General features: G+C 41.5%; 1 protein-coding gene across 4 annotated transcripts in view; it reads right to left on the bottom strand.

Annotated features, from left to right (window-relative positions):
• Positions 1-17,425, bottom strand: part of pard3ab (par-3 family cell polarity regulator alpha, b) — a 249,773-nt gene that overhangs the window by 137,206 nt on the left and 95,142 nt on the right. For all 4 annotated transcript variants that reach the window (XM_080503528.1, XM_080503531.1, XM_080503529.1 and 1 more), the window contains exons 4-5: positions 16,688-16,875; positions 16,062-16,205 (exon numbers count right to left, since the gene is read on the bottom strand). In XM_080503528.1, coding sequence (XP_080359654.1) covers positions 16,062-16,205; positions 16,688-16,875 — 332 coding nt within the window. The remainder of the gene's footprint in view (positions 1-16,061; positions 16,206-16,687; positions 16,876-17,425) is intronic.

Below are 17,425 nucleotides of genomic sequence, written 5' to 3'. Positions count from 1 at the left end.
GAGATCTTAAAGATCTGAACGTCTGAAGCATAAAAACCAATGCAAAGCAACCGAAGAAGCCACTTGGATAAGGCTGTGCCTCGTTTGGTAAAGTTGTTGCCTCTCAATCGGAATTGTTCGATTCCCCTCTTTTCAAATGTTGAGGTGTCCTTGAGCAAGACACTGAACCCCAAGCTGCTCCCAACGGGTGGAACGAGCACGCTGCATGGCAGCCGCCTCCATTGATCTGCAAGTGGGTGAATGTGATGAACAATGTAAAGCTCTTTGGGGGCCTGCTCAAGCGATGGAAACCCGCTATACAAGCGGAATCCATTTATCTTTTACCAGGGTGCCAAACATTTTCTAAAGTGTACGATCAAGTCCAGTTAACCAGATTCAACTGCCTTGAAATGAAAGCCTCCACAACTACAGGGAGTGAGCGCAGTTTATCAATCAAATTATCCCTCGAAGATTTGCTTATTCGTCTTAAACTACGACCCGTTGTGCTAAATATCCACGCCTTTCTCGCAGCCTATCTCCGTGCCAACTGCGTCTTCTTGCATCAGAGAGCAACCAGAGGCGGCAGCCGCATCAGCGCGAGTAAAATGAGACTTCCACCACTTCCTAAATTACCACAGTGCTGCTGTAGTGATCCACTTAATTCAACTGCAATTTCTGCGATCCAATTCAATCAGAAGCGGCCGGGGTTGGTGGAGGGGTATCACCGCGCCGAAATGTGTGCCGCAATTTTCTCAAACATAATAGACAATACAGGTCTCATCAGGAAGCGGAGCAATTTCCCAAAAAAACGCACGTTTTCGGAGCTCGTGTCCCCCCCGAGAGCGCAGTCGGCGTCGCTTGAAATGGAATTGTTGATTGTAAAGATGACACGTAGTTTTCTCAACTTATGCATCTGATTGAGAGCGTGAAAGAAGGGCTGCTTTAAGCGAACTCGATTCCTTTAGATTAAACAAAAAAAAAACAGAAGAAAAAAAAAAAAAGAAAAAGATCCACATTCTGATTACTGAGAAGTGCAGCAGGGAAATGGTTCCTCCTGAGAGTGTAGGGCAGGTGATATGAGTGATGGGAGAGTGCAATAAAGTCTACAGAATAAAGAAGAAAAAACAGGTGGAGAGACACCGACTCAAAGAGAGTGGCAGAGGCAGATAGCGAGACTGACAAAGACACATTGCACAGAGGAATAGCAAGCCATGAGGAAGCTTGCTCAAAGGGTGACAAACGGCACTTTGAAAAACTCCAGGCTTGAAACCTGAGGGGATTCTAGAACGTTCCGACATTTCACAATTTGGATTTCGGTTGGTGGGGTAAAAACCAGAAAGTTTTATCTTCTCCACTGGAATGTCCATCATTCAGATCAAGATGTTTCAAAAGGAGCCTGTTTGATTTTTTTCATAGTTTCTATAGTGTACATTTGTTGTTTTTGAGTTCACATGGTCATTGAAGGATTAGCAGCAGACAGCAAGGCTGGTGTCAAAAGACATGCATTTGATGCTGTGATCATTGAAATGAAGACTCAGGCACGTAGTTTTGGTCATAGTAGAATTTACATTATGCAACGTATTACACTTACAACAACAAATCCTAAGGTGCTATTGGGTAAACTCACATTATAAGTGTATATTCAAGAATCACCGTGTTAATAGTCACTGTTGCTTACAAAAGATTAGTGGCGAGGATGTATTATTTAGACAGTGATCAGCCATCGGCGGGCTGACGGTTGATGTAAGCCTGAATCCAACGCACACCGAGACACCCCGACAGGACCGACTTGGCTCTCTCGGCATTGTCAAACATGGCACAGGTGCAGGCAGGGAGCGTGGGTGTTGAGCATGTGATTGGAAAAGAAGAATCGCGAAAGAGCAAGATATGCAGTGAAATGAGCTGGGGGAAGAAATAAAATAAAGAGGAGAGCAAAGTTTGCTCCAAAATGCACAAGAGTGTGACTTTGGACCCTGTGCGACCCATATGGATCGTGATGCATCAGGCCTGTGCACATTACTTACACTGAAACAAAAGTCTTGGTTTGTCTATAGAGCAAATCATAGAAATAGATTATATGTGTTGACACCTACATGTATATTGCTTCCGAATAAGAGCAAACCAGAAAACTGGATGGATGGATGGATGGATGGAGATAATCAAGACTTGTGTGGTGTGGTGATGTCATAGCTCACACTTCCAACTCCAGGCAAGATGACTTTGAATGTGCACTCCGATTTCCTCCCAGAATCCATAGATAAGATTGCCAACTGTTGAATCTAAAGATTAATTCAGGCCAGATTTTGGTTGCCTTGTTGTGCACGTTCTCCGTGGATTTGACGTCTTTGGCTTCCTCCTGGATTTCAAAAGCATGTGAACGTTTGTGATAAAATTGGTACAGAAGATAAATTGAGGCCAGACAAGGATGAATGGTAGGGTGGATTGAGGGATCAATGAGCCGGTCTTGTCTTCGTGATGGTGTGAAATCATATGAAATAACCCTATACCATCGTGTGTTTTGACCAACCCCTTCCATGAGCTGTGCTGGATTTACCATTGCTATGATCTCAGTGGAGCACTCTGCAGATGCCATTCCAGCAGAGGTGACCAGGGTGGCCTGTGGCAGGTCACAAAGCTTGTTATGTGATGCACCATTTACCAAGATGAGACTCCTGATGGAGCTTCTGCTATCGAGCAAAATAACAGGTAAAATCGGCCAAACTGCCCCTCTGAGAGGAAGCGAGCTGTGGATAATGGTGACAAGAATCTACACACACACACACACACACACACACACACACACACACACACACACACACACACACACACACACACACACACACACACACACACACACACACACACACACACACACACACACACACACACACACACACACACACACACACACACACACACACACACACACACAGTTGTCAGATTGAAGGCCATTATTCTGACCGACTCCAACTGTAATGGCTGCTGCTGAGAAGAAGAGCGTATCTTTATAAACAAGTCAGAGGGGTGGAGGTGGGGGGGGGGGGCTCCACAAAATCTCACACTTTCTCTCTCTTCATCCTCTCCTAACTTTTTTTTTCTTCTGCCGCCTGCTGCTGCAGTGCTGTGCAGCAGTGTGTGCTACACCTCCAGCAGAACTGCTGCTCTGCTGTAGATCTAACAGCAAAGTTAATGACTCGAGAGCTGAGCTACGGCTGAATATGTGAGTTGAAGAGTAAAACTTTTCTAAAGACAAACAAGATAAGTTCGAGTTTATGGAAATTTTTGGCACCGTACTGAAATCGGGTGTGCTATAAGTTAAAAGTGAGAACTCTCCAGTTGAATGTGGATACAGTGATTAGGTTCGATTTGGTTTTACTTCTGGGCTTTGGCTTTTCTATTTTGAGTTGACACGTACTCTCTCGGAGATGTGCCTGTGCAGTTAGTTGACTATTTTAAATTGCCTATAGTTTTATCTGTGTCTCATTTTGTTGGCCCTATGGCAGAGTCCTCGGAGGTACCCTGCCGTTTGCCGAACAACAAGGGTAAAGCCTACGGGGACCACCATCCATCGAAGAATATCAACTAAAACAGACTATTGTGCAATTTAAGCCCTGTTTAAATGACGTTTCAAGAGAAACCGCGTGTATTTCATGAAAGTTTCACATTTACACTGCAACATTTTGAAAAGTATGTCCATTTGGATGGAAATAGCAGAAAAGTCGGGCCACTAGTGGGTGCTGTCATTTTTCTTTTCACGATGAAACCACACACACACACGCATGCAGAACACGGACATTTGCATAAATTTATGACCAGATCGAATTGCTAGAACAGGTAACCGTCAACTACAAAACCACCAAGTCCTAGGAGAACATGGACTGGGAGTCTCATGTTTACACATTAATACGTTATTTCTATTACATCCAAAGTCATCTTTTATTCTCACACACACCTGGACCCATTTTGAGTTTGTACAAGATCATTCACAGGTTCTGTGTTCAGTTGTTTTGAACCTGACTATCATTCATTTTCAGTACAATCTCTTCCCCCCCGTCTTCAGCCTGCTGGTTTTCATTGCTGGAGCACACAAGCCCTCAATAATCAGCGCTATCCTTCTTCTGTCAGATCTGCGATTCTTCTCGGATAACACCTGCCGCTGCCATCCTTCTCACCCGCCTTTCATCGTTTTATAGACCGGTGATAAACTCTCTTGTTCGCACGCCCACAGATCACAGCGGGTTTACAGAAACAGGAATCCTTATCTTTGATTTCACTGTACGACCTTTCGCCGTCCTCCTCAACAGGTGGATCCGGCCTCGGGAAAGCAGTGCCATCTGTCCAGCCTGAGCAGGTCTATTCTCGGTGTAATTAGATTCTGGTGGCAGGTGACGAACATCAAATTATATGCCCGTGTGCGTGTCTGACAGCAGGTTGCACCCAGAGATGGAGATCCCCCTGGGGAATTTGCACATCCTCCAGAGGTGTGGGGGGGGGGGGGGGGGAAGAGCCGGCTTTCATCTTGCTTCCATCCCTGTGTTCCTGCTCCCTCACCTCGTTCCTCCCAGCTGGAGGGGATGCGGGCTCCAACGGTTCTCCGTCATATTAAGACTGATAGATCAAAGGCGACGAGCAGCGGTGGACCAAAGGGTGGATGGAGACACGGAGAAGTGAGGGGAATGAAAAATAAAAAGGGGTTGATGCGAAGGGGTGAAATAAAGAGCAAAGAGGAGGATCGATATGAGGAATACAATGGCAATGAAGATCGCAAGTTTGCTCTTTGGTGTTACAGATCTCTATATGGAATATGGCTTTTTATGCAAATGCGTTCAATTAACGGTGACAGAAAAACACGTCAAACAAATGATGATGAATATGTCTGATAGGATTTCACATGTGGAGACATTCATAAGGCTGATAAGTCCGACAAACCGCCAGCCAGGCATGCAAAGACGGTACTTTTATTAATTATTCCATGTGGGGCTTAGGGGTGGTGAAGGTTTACTTTATGCTCTTGCCCTTCAGCCATGTGTGAAAGTAACAGCGGATGTAACCTTCATATTAATTACAATAATAACATTAATCCTTGAACGGAAAAAAATTACATCTTCCATTCATTATAATAAGACAAATGTCAGTGTAAAGCAGCTGATTGGGTAAAGAATAACTGCTCTGTTGGTTTAATGGCTGACGGCACTAAATTTCCGAAAAGGTTAGATCCACCAGTTCAAATGTGGAAAGACAAATATTGTCAAACGACATGCAGCGACATGCAGGCTTGTAATTGGTTCATAAAAACATGAAGATAGAATGAAAGTGGATAATTGCCAGCACAAACTGAGGGAGAATGTTCATTCATGAGAATGTACGAAGTAGGTTATCTGAAGATATAGGACAAGTGACTTTCTTATTACGGAAATAAACCGAAGTATGAAACAAATGTGTTTGTATAGTCAAAATGACTAAAAGACTTTCTTCTACAAAAACTAAAGAGGTCAGGGTGTAATCTTATCGGCAATAAAGTTGGTTTATTACAGAAATATACTATTTTGTAAGTCACACAAACACACTTGTATCAAGTGGCAAAACACACTCTGAAACTTCCTACTTTCCCAGTTCAGATTTCCCAGTTTGATAAGTGTTCAGGTGCATTTACATTCGTATTTATTTGATTTGATATAAAATGAACTGGAATTGTATTATTGCTGAAGGTTTTCTTGCTATAAAAAATGACTAAAAGCGTTAAATATACGTCATAAAGGAACGGCACACAGTATTTGCATCAAGGAGAATATCATTACACCAAAGATAAACCGAGTGCAATAATAGGTTTCTTTAGTGCTCACAAGCGATCCGAGTACATTCTGAGTCATTGTGATATATAACGCTTATGCTGGTAAATCTCTGATCTGCTGTGACAAGATATAGTGAAGAAACGAGTCCTGTATTAAACCACATAATAACTGAAATTGATCATGAAATGATTACCACCATGTAAAATCACATCCTGAATATCGTAGTTTAGCTTTATGTTGAGATGGTAGTTGTTTTCTAGAGTAATTGTTTGGTTTTGTGAAAACAGACATTTTCTTCATATATACTTGCCACAACAAAGAACAAGTTTAAATCCAAAGCTCATTGCAGCACTATTTTACTGGACCAGCCTACTTAAGATGAAATTGGGCTGAACTAAAATGTGTTTGACTCCCACTTGCCATTATTGTAATATAAGTTTGTGAGGTGAATATAAATGTATTTCCTGATTGCAGATTTAAGCACCAATTATGTGCACAAGAAAAGGTAACATAGCAGGCGTATTTAAAGTAATTTTCAGTTATTGTAAATGCAAATTATGTTAAATAGAATAAAATGTTATTGTAAACAGAAACAGCCGATATAAAAACACTGCCACATCTGAAAAAGAGCTGCTCACAAGCAGACATGAAGCAGCATATATATTATTAATTATAATAGGTGGGAAGAGACGGGAAGGGTTACAAAGTGAGAGGCAGACTAATAAGGTTCACAGAAAAATAGTGCGGATGAAAAAGTGAGAAGAAGGTAAAAAATGCTGTCAGACTAAAAGCCCATAATAACAAGGTGACTGCAGATTAACGCTGATCTGTTCACACATCTGCAGACACCAACACCTACAGTATTTATCTGCACAGCCATTCACACTGCACTCATGTCTGGTACAAAAACAGAAGGACAAAAAAACACACACACGCACACGCACACTCACACCTACCTGTCCTTCAATCTCAGCTCCACAGCAGCACCTACTGGCCATTTGCCCTGATCCTGCAGCTCCCAGGTTCATATTCACCACTTCATATTAATTATGACAACGAGAAAATACACACATTCAAACGTTGCATATTTCTTGTGCGCTACACGCAAGTATAAAACAAAAACAACACAGGTGTACCAAAAAGAAAACTTTCAGTGCACATTATGTATGCACACAGGAACACACACTCAGACCTGCGTACGTTCGGTCTTAGGTGATTTATGAGTGCGTGGCTCGGGTTTGCATGATTTATCCCGCTAAACCTGCACCGTGCACCTGAGGGACCGAAACCTACACACACACACACACACACACACACACACACACACAGACTCCATGAGGGCTTGTTAGTTGGCAATGTGAGAAATGCGTAAGTGCTTACAGAGATCTGTTTGCTGCATAAGTTTGCAATTAGATGTACTTTTTTTTTTTCTTATTATGCATGTATCTGTGCCTGCATGCACATGTGTATTTACTGTGTGTGGGAAGGTTGTTTCTTTTAAATCAAAATCTCCTGCTCGCAAGGTTGTGTGTAACATGTTACTTGTGTGTGACTGCCTGGGATTGCGCACCTGCAGACTTCAGCATTAACATTCCTTCACAGGTACGCGAGTGGACAGAGCCGCCGTCAGGATGTCTGTGTAACGATGTCCCCAGTGAGCCTCCGTCCCACCATGAAAGATGACCCATCCCCCCCCACACACACACACAAACACACACACCTCCAGTAGCAGCAGCAGCCTAATGGCCGAGGACACACCGCAGCAGAGTGGCAAACACACACGCATGCAATAATAACTGACTGGGCTCGATGCTGGATCCTTCCCCAAGTTTAAAAAAACAACAACAACAACAAAACTACACTGTAGTGCAACTTCTTGTCAGTTCTAATAAACTGAAGTACAAATATCAAATGTTTCAAGACCAGTTTGTACTTGAAATGTGCCAATTTATGTCAAATCTTGTGTTTTTCATATTAAATTTAGCAATCACATTGTTTATTCAACTTCGCTCGGAGGCAAAAAAGAAATTCTCAAGGAGGCTTTGCTTGCAATTGTTGCATGAGTGAATTTTATCTGATTGTTTAAGATGCATATCTGACATTGTTAGATTTCTACCACACCTACCAACTCTCACTTGACTATTCGTAATTATTTTCCACGGCTGACGTGTTTTTTTTAGGTCTTCAGGCAAAACAAACACGGTTGATTTTGTATTAATGGTGATTTTCACTCACTCGTCAGCGAAGGTAGCCAAGTCTTTTTACTGGGAGCTCAAATCATAGAGACGGCTGCTGGTAAACAAATAAATGTTTGATAGGCAGACGTTTTTGATGATCCTCCCAAACATATTTAATATTGGAAAACAACTCCTCACTGATAGGTCGAATCCGAACTTTGTAAAAAACATTTCTTAGCACATGTCAATTCAATAAAAGCGCAATATTTCACGCACACACAAAAAACATCTCTTATTAATGAAAAGCCAGTAATTTAGTATGAACTTGTCAAAATCAATGCAATCGGCAACAAATGAGAAGGAGAAAATGGCAAAGCGTGAGAGAAGCTGACGGAAAACTTGGCGGAGCAGCAGTTCCTCGGGGAACCACCCACCCCCCCCACATTGCAAACATAAGTCCAAAGAGGCATGGCTTGCCTATGCACATACATCAGTGTGCTTTGGCCTGTGATGAGAACAGAGAACCCCAACGGAGCTCATCGTCCTGGTGGGTTGACGGTAAGAAGCCTGGACACCATCCAAGAAAAAAGACCCATTCGTGTATTTTCTACTGTGTTGTCCAAAAAACAACCAGGAAGGACATTACACATCACCCATCAAATTCAAAACCTTCTGTTGACAGTGTTTCCTTATGCAGGCTAAGCTTGTTGGCTTGATGAGCACTGCAGCCTCCACTGTGAACAAACAAACCACTGACCATCTGCAAAGATTACACAGGATTCTAAAACAATAGAGGTTGATGCAAACCGAAGCACGAAAAAGTTGTTTGATACTACACGTATTGATGACTGTATTTCACAGCCACCTGCAGCGATGAGCTCACTCCTGCACCAGCGACGCATGAGGAATGAAGTTCACCGGTTTCTAGATTTAAGGTGACTCCTTTAGATCCACCAGCAGACCATCAACGGCGTACGTCTAAATCCACGGCTAGTTAGTTATTTATGATTTGAAAGATTGAAGAGGGAAGAGGCAGATTGGCCTTTGTTTGGACTCGAACATCAATTCTGTTCGCTACGTGTTGTGAGAGTGAAACGCAGCCGGGAGAGAAATTAGGTTTCCCCAAGTTAATGTTTTCTGACTGCAGACTCAGGAATCAGGAATGGAGGCGTTGTCGGGCCCTCAGGGGGTAAAAAGGCCCCCGGGCAAAAATATACACATCCCGAAACCAGCCCACAGCTGTCCTCTGAAAATCGCGCTCCTCCAACTAATCAAATATTCATGTGAAATATAAAAGACTGTGAATTTTGGTCTTTATGCGTTTGTTTTTGGGGTTTTTTCTTTCCTATCTGTAAAACAGAGTAAACACCAAGATACATCTGGACGTGTTTAAAAAAAAAAACCAAAAAACAACTTGAGTATACTGGAGAGGGTTGTGTAGTGGTTAGCACGGGCAACTCATAGGGTTGTATCATTGTGTTGATTCAGGGCGTGAGAGCTTTATGTGCAGTTTACTATGGATACTGCCATGACCCACTATGGTACAAAAACATGCATTTTAAATAAATTGATAAAACATTTATAAATGTGTGAGGTTCTGTATCCATGTATAGGATGTAGGCTGAATTCCACCCAATGTTATTGATTTGTTCATGTATGTTTTTACGTCTCGGTATGTTGGCTGTTACTCCCCTGTTTTTATTACAAGACATACTTGTATTTTTACAGATTTTATTTCAGGTTTTTTTTTAGCTTTTTAGCTTTTATTGACATAAAGCACTTTGATCGTTGTCTGTGAAAGGTGCTATACAAATAAACTTACTACCTTAATGACTAATGATGCAAGTTAAAAGAGGCTCCAAGTCTAAGGCCTTGTTTACACAACAATGAGTTCAAGTGAACACTGAAACCTTTCATTGCATTTTGGGGGTCCAAATGCAACCTTTCTCTAACGCTGCTACTGCACATGCTCGCCACGTTCGTAGTGAATAGATCCTTTGCACATGGGGAAATAAATGGATAAAAACAATGCCAGCATCCAGAGTGTCATGACTCCTAGTCCATATTCTCCTGGGACCGTGAACTCCCATTGTAATGTTTATAACATAAACCTTGCATGCCAACTACATCGTTTGTACAGTTTCTGTTGTCTACATTTAAACAAAAATTGTTTTTACAATGCGAGTCTGAAACGAAAAAGCAAAAACGATGGGTTTTCAATTTAAACGCCGTCATGCAAACGGGGCCTATTCCGGATAAAGCCGTACAGAAGACAGCTGGAGGAATGGGAAATAAGAGGGTCTTTTTGAGGCAGTAGTTCTCTAAAAGGAACTACAGCAGCGGGAGAAATAATGGGGATGAAAATGGCTCTTCTCTGTAGAATTCTCCAAGCTTTAATTGATCAGAAAATGTCCAGATAAAAAATGAAATATGAAATAATTAGAGGGAGAACTCTAAATTATTTCAGAAAATTACATTTTTATTCTTGAATTTGCAGTAAGTGTGCTGGAGATCAATTTAAATGAAGCTTGAAACACCATACGACTAACAAAACTATATGCAAGAACTTGATGTATGACACTTATTGCTCATGGAACCCAACAGCTGTTAATCCTATAAGGTGATGAAGATTAGGAAAGCCAACTGTGAGGGCGTAATATGATTGAAGCTCTCTTGAGAACTCCTGCCACAAAGGTACTTGTTAGGTTTTGGTCGCTGATTACAGTTCAGGTTATGCACGGAAGTTACGGGTGAGCGTTGCATAAGTCCGCATTAAATAAATGCCAGTCTAAACAATGTTTTCTGGAAGACGTGCATCTGTGTGTGCACACGTCACGCATTAAAATGCATCTTCTTTACACTGCAGGTGTCTCGGCAGTTTTCATTGTAATTGGTTGGTGTGGAAGCCAATATGCAGCTGCAGAGAGGTTTGACGAATCCACACAACAAAAGACGTGCACGCACGCTCAATGAACCTCAAATATGGACACGCACACACGCGGATGTCCTCACCATTCACCGTGCATACATGCAAAATGCACACGCGGAGACAGACAGCAGTGCAGTGCGGCAGCTCCAGCACCTCCAGCCCACTCTCATTAATACTCCGTCAACTGACAGCCCCGCTTGTTGCCACGGCAACCCCTTTTTACCTGTTGCCAAAAAAGCGTCCCGGCAGTTGAGGAGACTGTGAGCGAAACGCGGCTCGAGACGGCAGCGGGGTTGAGTTTTCGCTCCGACTCCTGGAGCCGCCGGTGCCGCTGCAGGCACGCACAATTACCCACTTCGGAACGGAGAATAGTCTCATTCATTTCAGTGCAATTCAATCTGGCTCACTTCAGTGCAAGGCATCGCTCCCTCCGTTCTGCACGTTTTGTTATGAGAGAGGCTGGATTCTCCTAACGGGGGAAAATGGGCCCTGCCTTCATTATGTGATGCTTCATTCTAATTCTTCTTTTGGTCTCATACTTCGTCTGTTCCATGTTATTCATTCAGCGGAGATAAGATGAGACTAACTTCAGGAAATTGCTTTGCTTCATTCATCATTCCAAGCTGCTCTATTCTAATTAAATCACTGCATATTCTATTCTCGCTATTCTTCTTTCCCATACCATCACATATTATACTGTTAACAAAGGTTTAATGTACTGTCAGAAAAATGGCTTTTCTGGGCTCATTGTGCCACGAAAAGATTCTTTCTGGTGATCTAAATGGCTCAAGGAAGTTCAGGAGGTATAGAGAAGCTGTACAGTCATTAAAATCGAATCACTGTGAAATGAAAAAAAAAATATACGAAATAAGAAGTTCTCCACCAAAATCACAAAAGGATGATGGTTTTCACCTTTTAAATGGTGAGAGACCGCATTTGGTATTTTCCACATTTCTTACGAAAATACCATTTTAAATTGATAAATTTATTTAAAAATTAACTATTTAAAAAGCTTAAATAGATTATAGTTAATTGACATTAACAATGGCAAGTACACAGACATTTGTAGGGACAGACGATGAAGTTGGATTGTTACTTTGGATGTGGACATGGTCCGCCTCCACAATAATAATAATAAATAACAATAATAATACCAATAACAATAACAATAACAATAATAATTCTCGGTATTGATGGCAAGTTTAATAATCTTGCCAAACATTAAAAAAAAAACATTGGTTTCAGTCCACGGGAAACCCATAAAGAAACACAAAGGGTGTCCTTTGTCTGCTTTCTCTATTCATTTACATTCCAACAAGATGAGACGCAGTGATGAGGTACTTTATTTAGACAGAATAAGATGGAAGAGAGCGTTCAAAATGCAATAAAACACCAGTGTCCCCTTACAACTCATTCAGTATCCTAACAGAAGTCTGGTGACGCTCACGTCTTCCTTCATTTGATTATTAAGTCTAAAAAAGAAAATGGCCTTTCTCATCATTCTCATCATGCGGCAGAGTTACGACATCCTTCCGGGAAACAGATTGATCCAAGCAGACCTTAAATAAAAGTGACATCAAACAGTGACAGAGAGCAAAGATGGGGTGTCGCGGTCGGGCCAACAGCAACACCTCGCATGACCTCGAGTTCACGTCGGAGTGCGTTAGAGAGAGAAACACTGACGAGAGGAGAAACAAACGACTCAACAGATTAGCATGTCCAGGATCCAGTCCGCACGACTGGGACGTTTCTGAGCTCACCTATTAAGACCCGTGGAGTCAAATGAAACAACATGACAACCTGCCAACAGGCGGTGTCTCTCTCTCGCCATCACGCAGAAACACACACAGACACTAACGCACAGACTAATGTAGCTGTTTGTGCCACAGTGACGGCTGCTAGACGGATGAGTGGATGGCGGGGGACGTGTGTCGAGGAAGGCAGATGGCCTTCAGCAGGTCATTAATATTGACTCCACCATCCTGCAGTGACTTCCACCACTTAACCCCCTTCATACCAAAGCCTGTTTTTAGGACAGATGAGGAAAACCACTTATTAAAACCAAGCTGTCTGTGGAATCTCTTGTTTAAAAAAAAAAAAAAAAAAAAAAAACAGTTTGAAAATGACATCTTCGTGGTGATACATGGGGGTTTGCAGACTGACAAAGTTTCAAATGATGAATCATGTTTTTGAAACTGTTCTGAAAGGATCTACTCAAATTAATCAAAAACACAAGATATTTCAATTCTCCTTTTAATGATGCTGAACCACTAAAAACACACAATTATTACAGTAACAAAATGACTCGTCCATGTATATGTGTCTGCGTCTTGGTTTATGTAAGCATCATTTTTTTGCATTTCTATAATAATATGTGTTAATACGTCTGTATACGTCGTAAAAGGTTTTCCTGCGTTATATGATGCGTGTTGGTAATTTATCTGCTGGATGTGTGTCTGAATGAGTGAGCGCCGACGAGCTTTGACGGAGATTCGTCGATAACTCCCATTCCCTAATTCTCCACTCGCAGGCTCATCAAGTAAAAACGGGTCGGACAAAAGGTTCTCTAAAGTTGATGAGGCCTCTACGACATTCCAAAGGCTTTAAAGCGAAGAAGACATTACTGGCACTGTGCAGTTGAGGCAACACCAGACTGATATGGATTGCCATTTTGTTAGGTCCGTGTTAACATCAGCAACTGCAATGAAAATGAAAGACATCACAGAAAATTCTACATTATAAAGTTGGGAATCCAAACAAGCCGGGATACCAAATGCAAAAATAGGGACTACTTGCATACTATAAAAAGTGAGTTAGTCCTGTAATGGTAATTTAAGATGCTTGCAAAATGCTTTCTCTGTCTTCATTGTGCTGTTTGGTTAAGTCAGCCATATGTCAGGAAGACGCAGGTACATTGCCGGCTGTCGAATGACCTCAGAATGTCCCTCCACTTGTACGTCCTCAATTCATTTGGAAATAAGCAAAAAGAAAAGCATTTAACAGGACACACAATTCAGCAGTAATGACATCACACAAGAACAAGTGTCCAGATGCACAAACAAATCTTGTTGAAAACATTCCTAACAGTGAAATAAAGCTCCGATTTGTTTTGCATGGTTTGGAATAAACTAATTGTGAATGACAAGACTGAAGCAATTAACTTGGAAAAAAAAAAATTTAATTTAGCAATTTACTGCGCCAAGAGACACATGGGACAAGCCTGTGGGACGAGTCTCGGATGTAAATGGTTGTCGAGAAAAAGAGATATAACACAAAAGCCACAAGTAATCATCGCTGCAAGTCAGTGTGGATGCGATTTAATTAAAAATAATCGAAAGTTTGCTTTTAAGAGCAAGAGACACAAATCAGGATAAAAAGAAAATGAAAAGTAGCACACTTCTTTGTGAATGCTGAAATACATCAGTCACTCACAAAACACATTAGTTTCACTCTCCACATTAGTCCACCCCAACTACAACCGACTCTGACATCCAAGCATGATCAGTCTGTGTTGTGATTAAACACGTCACAATGGAAAGAACGCCAATAGTTCTCGGAAAAATCGAAATTCCTTCCGAAAACTATTGGAGTCCGGTACTGGAGACATGTATATCTGATGTTTCTTTGAACTTCTGCACATGCTACATTACAGACTCGATGTTCCGACGCAGCTTCCATGAGTTCAACCTCGGAATTATATCGAAATGTCGCACTTCACTTCAAATCCACGTCATTAAATCTGAACCGATTTCATCTTTCAGCCGAACACCACCACCAACACACCATCGAGAACGGTTGGCCTGTAACTCCTATCCAAGTGTCTTGCAATATAAACCATGCACGGACCAAATAGAACTCCATCATTCATGTCGGTCAAAATGTCTTTAATACACTCTATCATTGCATTCCAACACAACTTTGGCAAGGAGAATCTCTCAGAAGGGAAAGGATCCCCTGACTTCCTCAATTCACTTAAACACAACCATATGCTCCGTGTATTGCTCACGCTTTCGACTTTATCAACATTATGTTATTTTCCTTCCGTAATATATGCATCGCAAAGGATTTATGACTGAAATTGTTCACTTGTTAACATGTTGGATGAGGACTGAAGGGAGTAGTAGAAGGCTGGGTCGAGGCAATTAGTCGGGCTTTCAAAGAGCTTTGTACGGATGTGATCTGAGGGCAATAATAACAGTAAATCTCTAAACAGAAGAAAGCTGCACGCATTAATACAAGGATTCGCAGATGAAGTGATGGGCCCCAATTTTCTTTTCACAGACAATATTTCCATTTACAACTATTTGAGGGACGTGGGACTACTTCTTTCCATCAAACCAACTGTAATTATATGGGTGTAAGAGAAAGGAAATACAAATATGGCAAATATCTCAAATTTAATCGCTTTCAAATTTAATTCCCTTTAATTTCAAATGCTCAGAATGGGGGGGCTGCATATATTGCAAATCTATCGATTTCTGTAACCTGTGAATTAATGTTTCTATGCATCATGAGGTCAAATTGACAAAACTTTAGATTTAAAAGAAAATTGAAACAATCCCGATTAATCTACAAATGAGTGGATTTAGTTATGTTAATGGACTGATTATTTCATATCTGGTGGCGACAGGGAAAAAGATTAAAGCAGGGAAATTTATGGAAAATGCCCCTAAACAATCAGGTCAAGAAGGGCGAAGTGCAAGAGAAAAACAAAGCGCTGTTATTTAGAAAAACAAATCTGTAAAGACATTGACCTCGTTGACATATGTCTGTACTCTTCACAATATTATATAATAATATAATTTTCCAATACTTGAGAATGTTAACACATTTACTTAATATCATATAGTTCTACTGGATATTTTTCAATGTTTATGTTGGATTTTCATGGATGCGGTTTATTTTCTTTGATGGCCTTTGTCTTCATGACTTTGGAGTCTCTAAAATATAATACACACATTTCACACAGTTCTATTTATTTCTGGAGAGAAATGTTGGTAAATGCTACTTTTTTTAATGTTATCTGCACGAAAAGGTGGATCCTGTTAACCAAAGCAGAGGAAAATGTAGACATGTGGTATTGTTGTCTTCAGAAAAGCCACAATGTATCATGTTGATAAAATTATTACAATCTCAAGATGTCTCAAATCAAAACCCGCTGTATGTATACAAACACAACCCTACCTGTTCCTGTCTCTCCAGCCAGCGGTCCACCATGGGATGATTGGCGCTCAGGGACGACCGGGCCGTCTCTCTCTGAAACTCTCGCTGATTGGCCCAGCCCCCTGCGTCTCGCGGCAGGCTGCGATACGTGTCCATATTTTTACCCTGCGTACAGATTCAAGGGTCAGAGTACGCAACACCTTATTTTCAAAAAAAAAGAGCAGCACTTAAGAGCTTTGAAGAAGATAAAACCCATATCTGCTTTCCAAGAGGCCATCACTCTGACCGTATCTGACACAAGAAAGATAAAACTGATTTAATTAAAGGCCTTGAGGGTAAGTCATACATGCTAATTACCATCAACGTAAGTGCTTGTTTTGGAAGCTTTATGTAACATTTGCAAACTGACTGACATGTTTGGTATTTCTGCTCCATGAAAGCCGCACTACAAACTCAAGATGCAGATGTGTGCATTTTCGTTTGCTCGGTTCTAATCCAACCATTCTGGGTTGTGTTTGTTGGGGAATCTGTGGCTCGGGTTTGAGAGTGAGGGTCGTCTTCACCACATCCACAGAACAAATCAGTGGAAAAAAAACTCAGTCCAACGTGATGAAAAGTGGCAAAAAAAATTAATTTTTGCCACCCACCTTTCTCTCGAGGCTGTTTGTTCCAGCGGCATGGCGAACCTTCAGAAAGCCGGCGGTGGTGGACCAGCGTGTCGGGTTCTTTCTCGACGGCGCGTCTTCCGTTTTGACCCGTGACTCGCCGGCGCTGAACGGCCCATTAATGGTTGTCAGGGCGGGATCGCTGCTGCGCCGCACATGGAGGGGCATATCTGAGAAAGGAAAGAACAGCGGGAGATCACAGGGATGTGTTCGCTTTCATCGTGAAGAAACTAACACTTTACAGTCGTAGAACAGAGTTGTGCAATGAACTATAAAAGTAGTCATTGATGAACCAATATTTCGAATGATTCTCCTTTTATTCGGCCAGTCTGGTCATACTACATTTATATCGGAAAATGCTTGGGGATCCCAGCTTAGACCACTAGATGGCACTGTGTGACAACAGAAAGATGCTACAGTGCGATTGCCAGAGCTGAGAAACTTGTTCGAGAGGTTTTCGAACACCGACTTATTCAACTTTGCAGTCATATCTGGCAATGGAGAAATGTATACATCTTATATACTAGGGGATTATACTTGCGTGAGACGATAAAGTACAATAAATCCAAGTCTTTTAACCCAAAACTAACACCATTCCTAAAAGTAATCCATTATCAACACTTCACTTCCTCTTTGTGAAGACAAAAGTTTCACAAGCCAAACTAAATGATGACTGAATATGATTAAATAACTTGTAGGACGTTATAGCCCTGAAAACAA

The sequence above is a fragment of the Blennius ocellaris genome (assembly GCF_963422515.1).
Source record: "Blennius ocellaris genome assembly, chromosome: 10".
Lineage (NCBI taxonomy): Eukaryota > Metazoa > Chordata > Actinopteri > Blenniiformes > Blenniidae > Blennius > Blennius ocellaris.
This window is presented reverse-complemented; position numbering and strand designations above follow the sequence as displayed.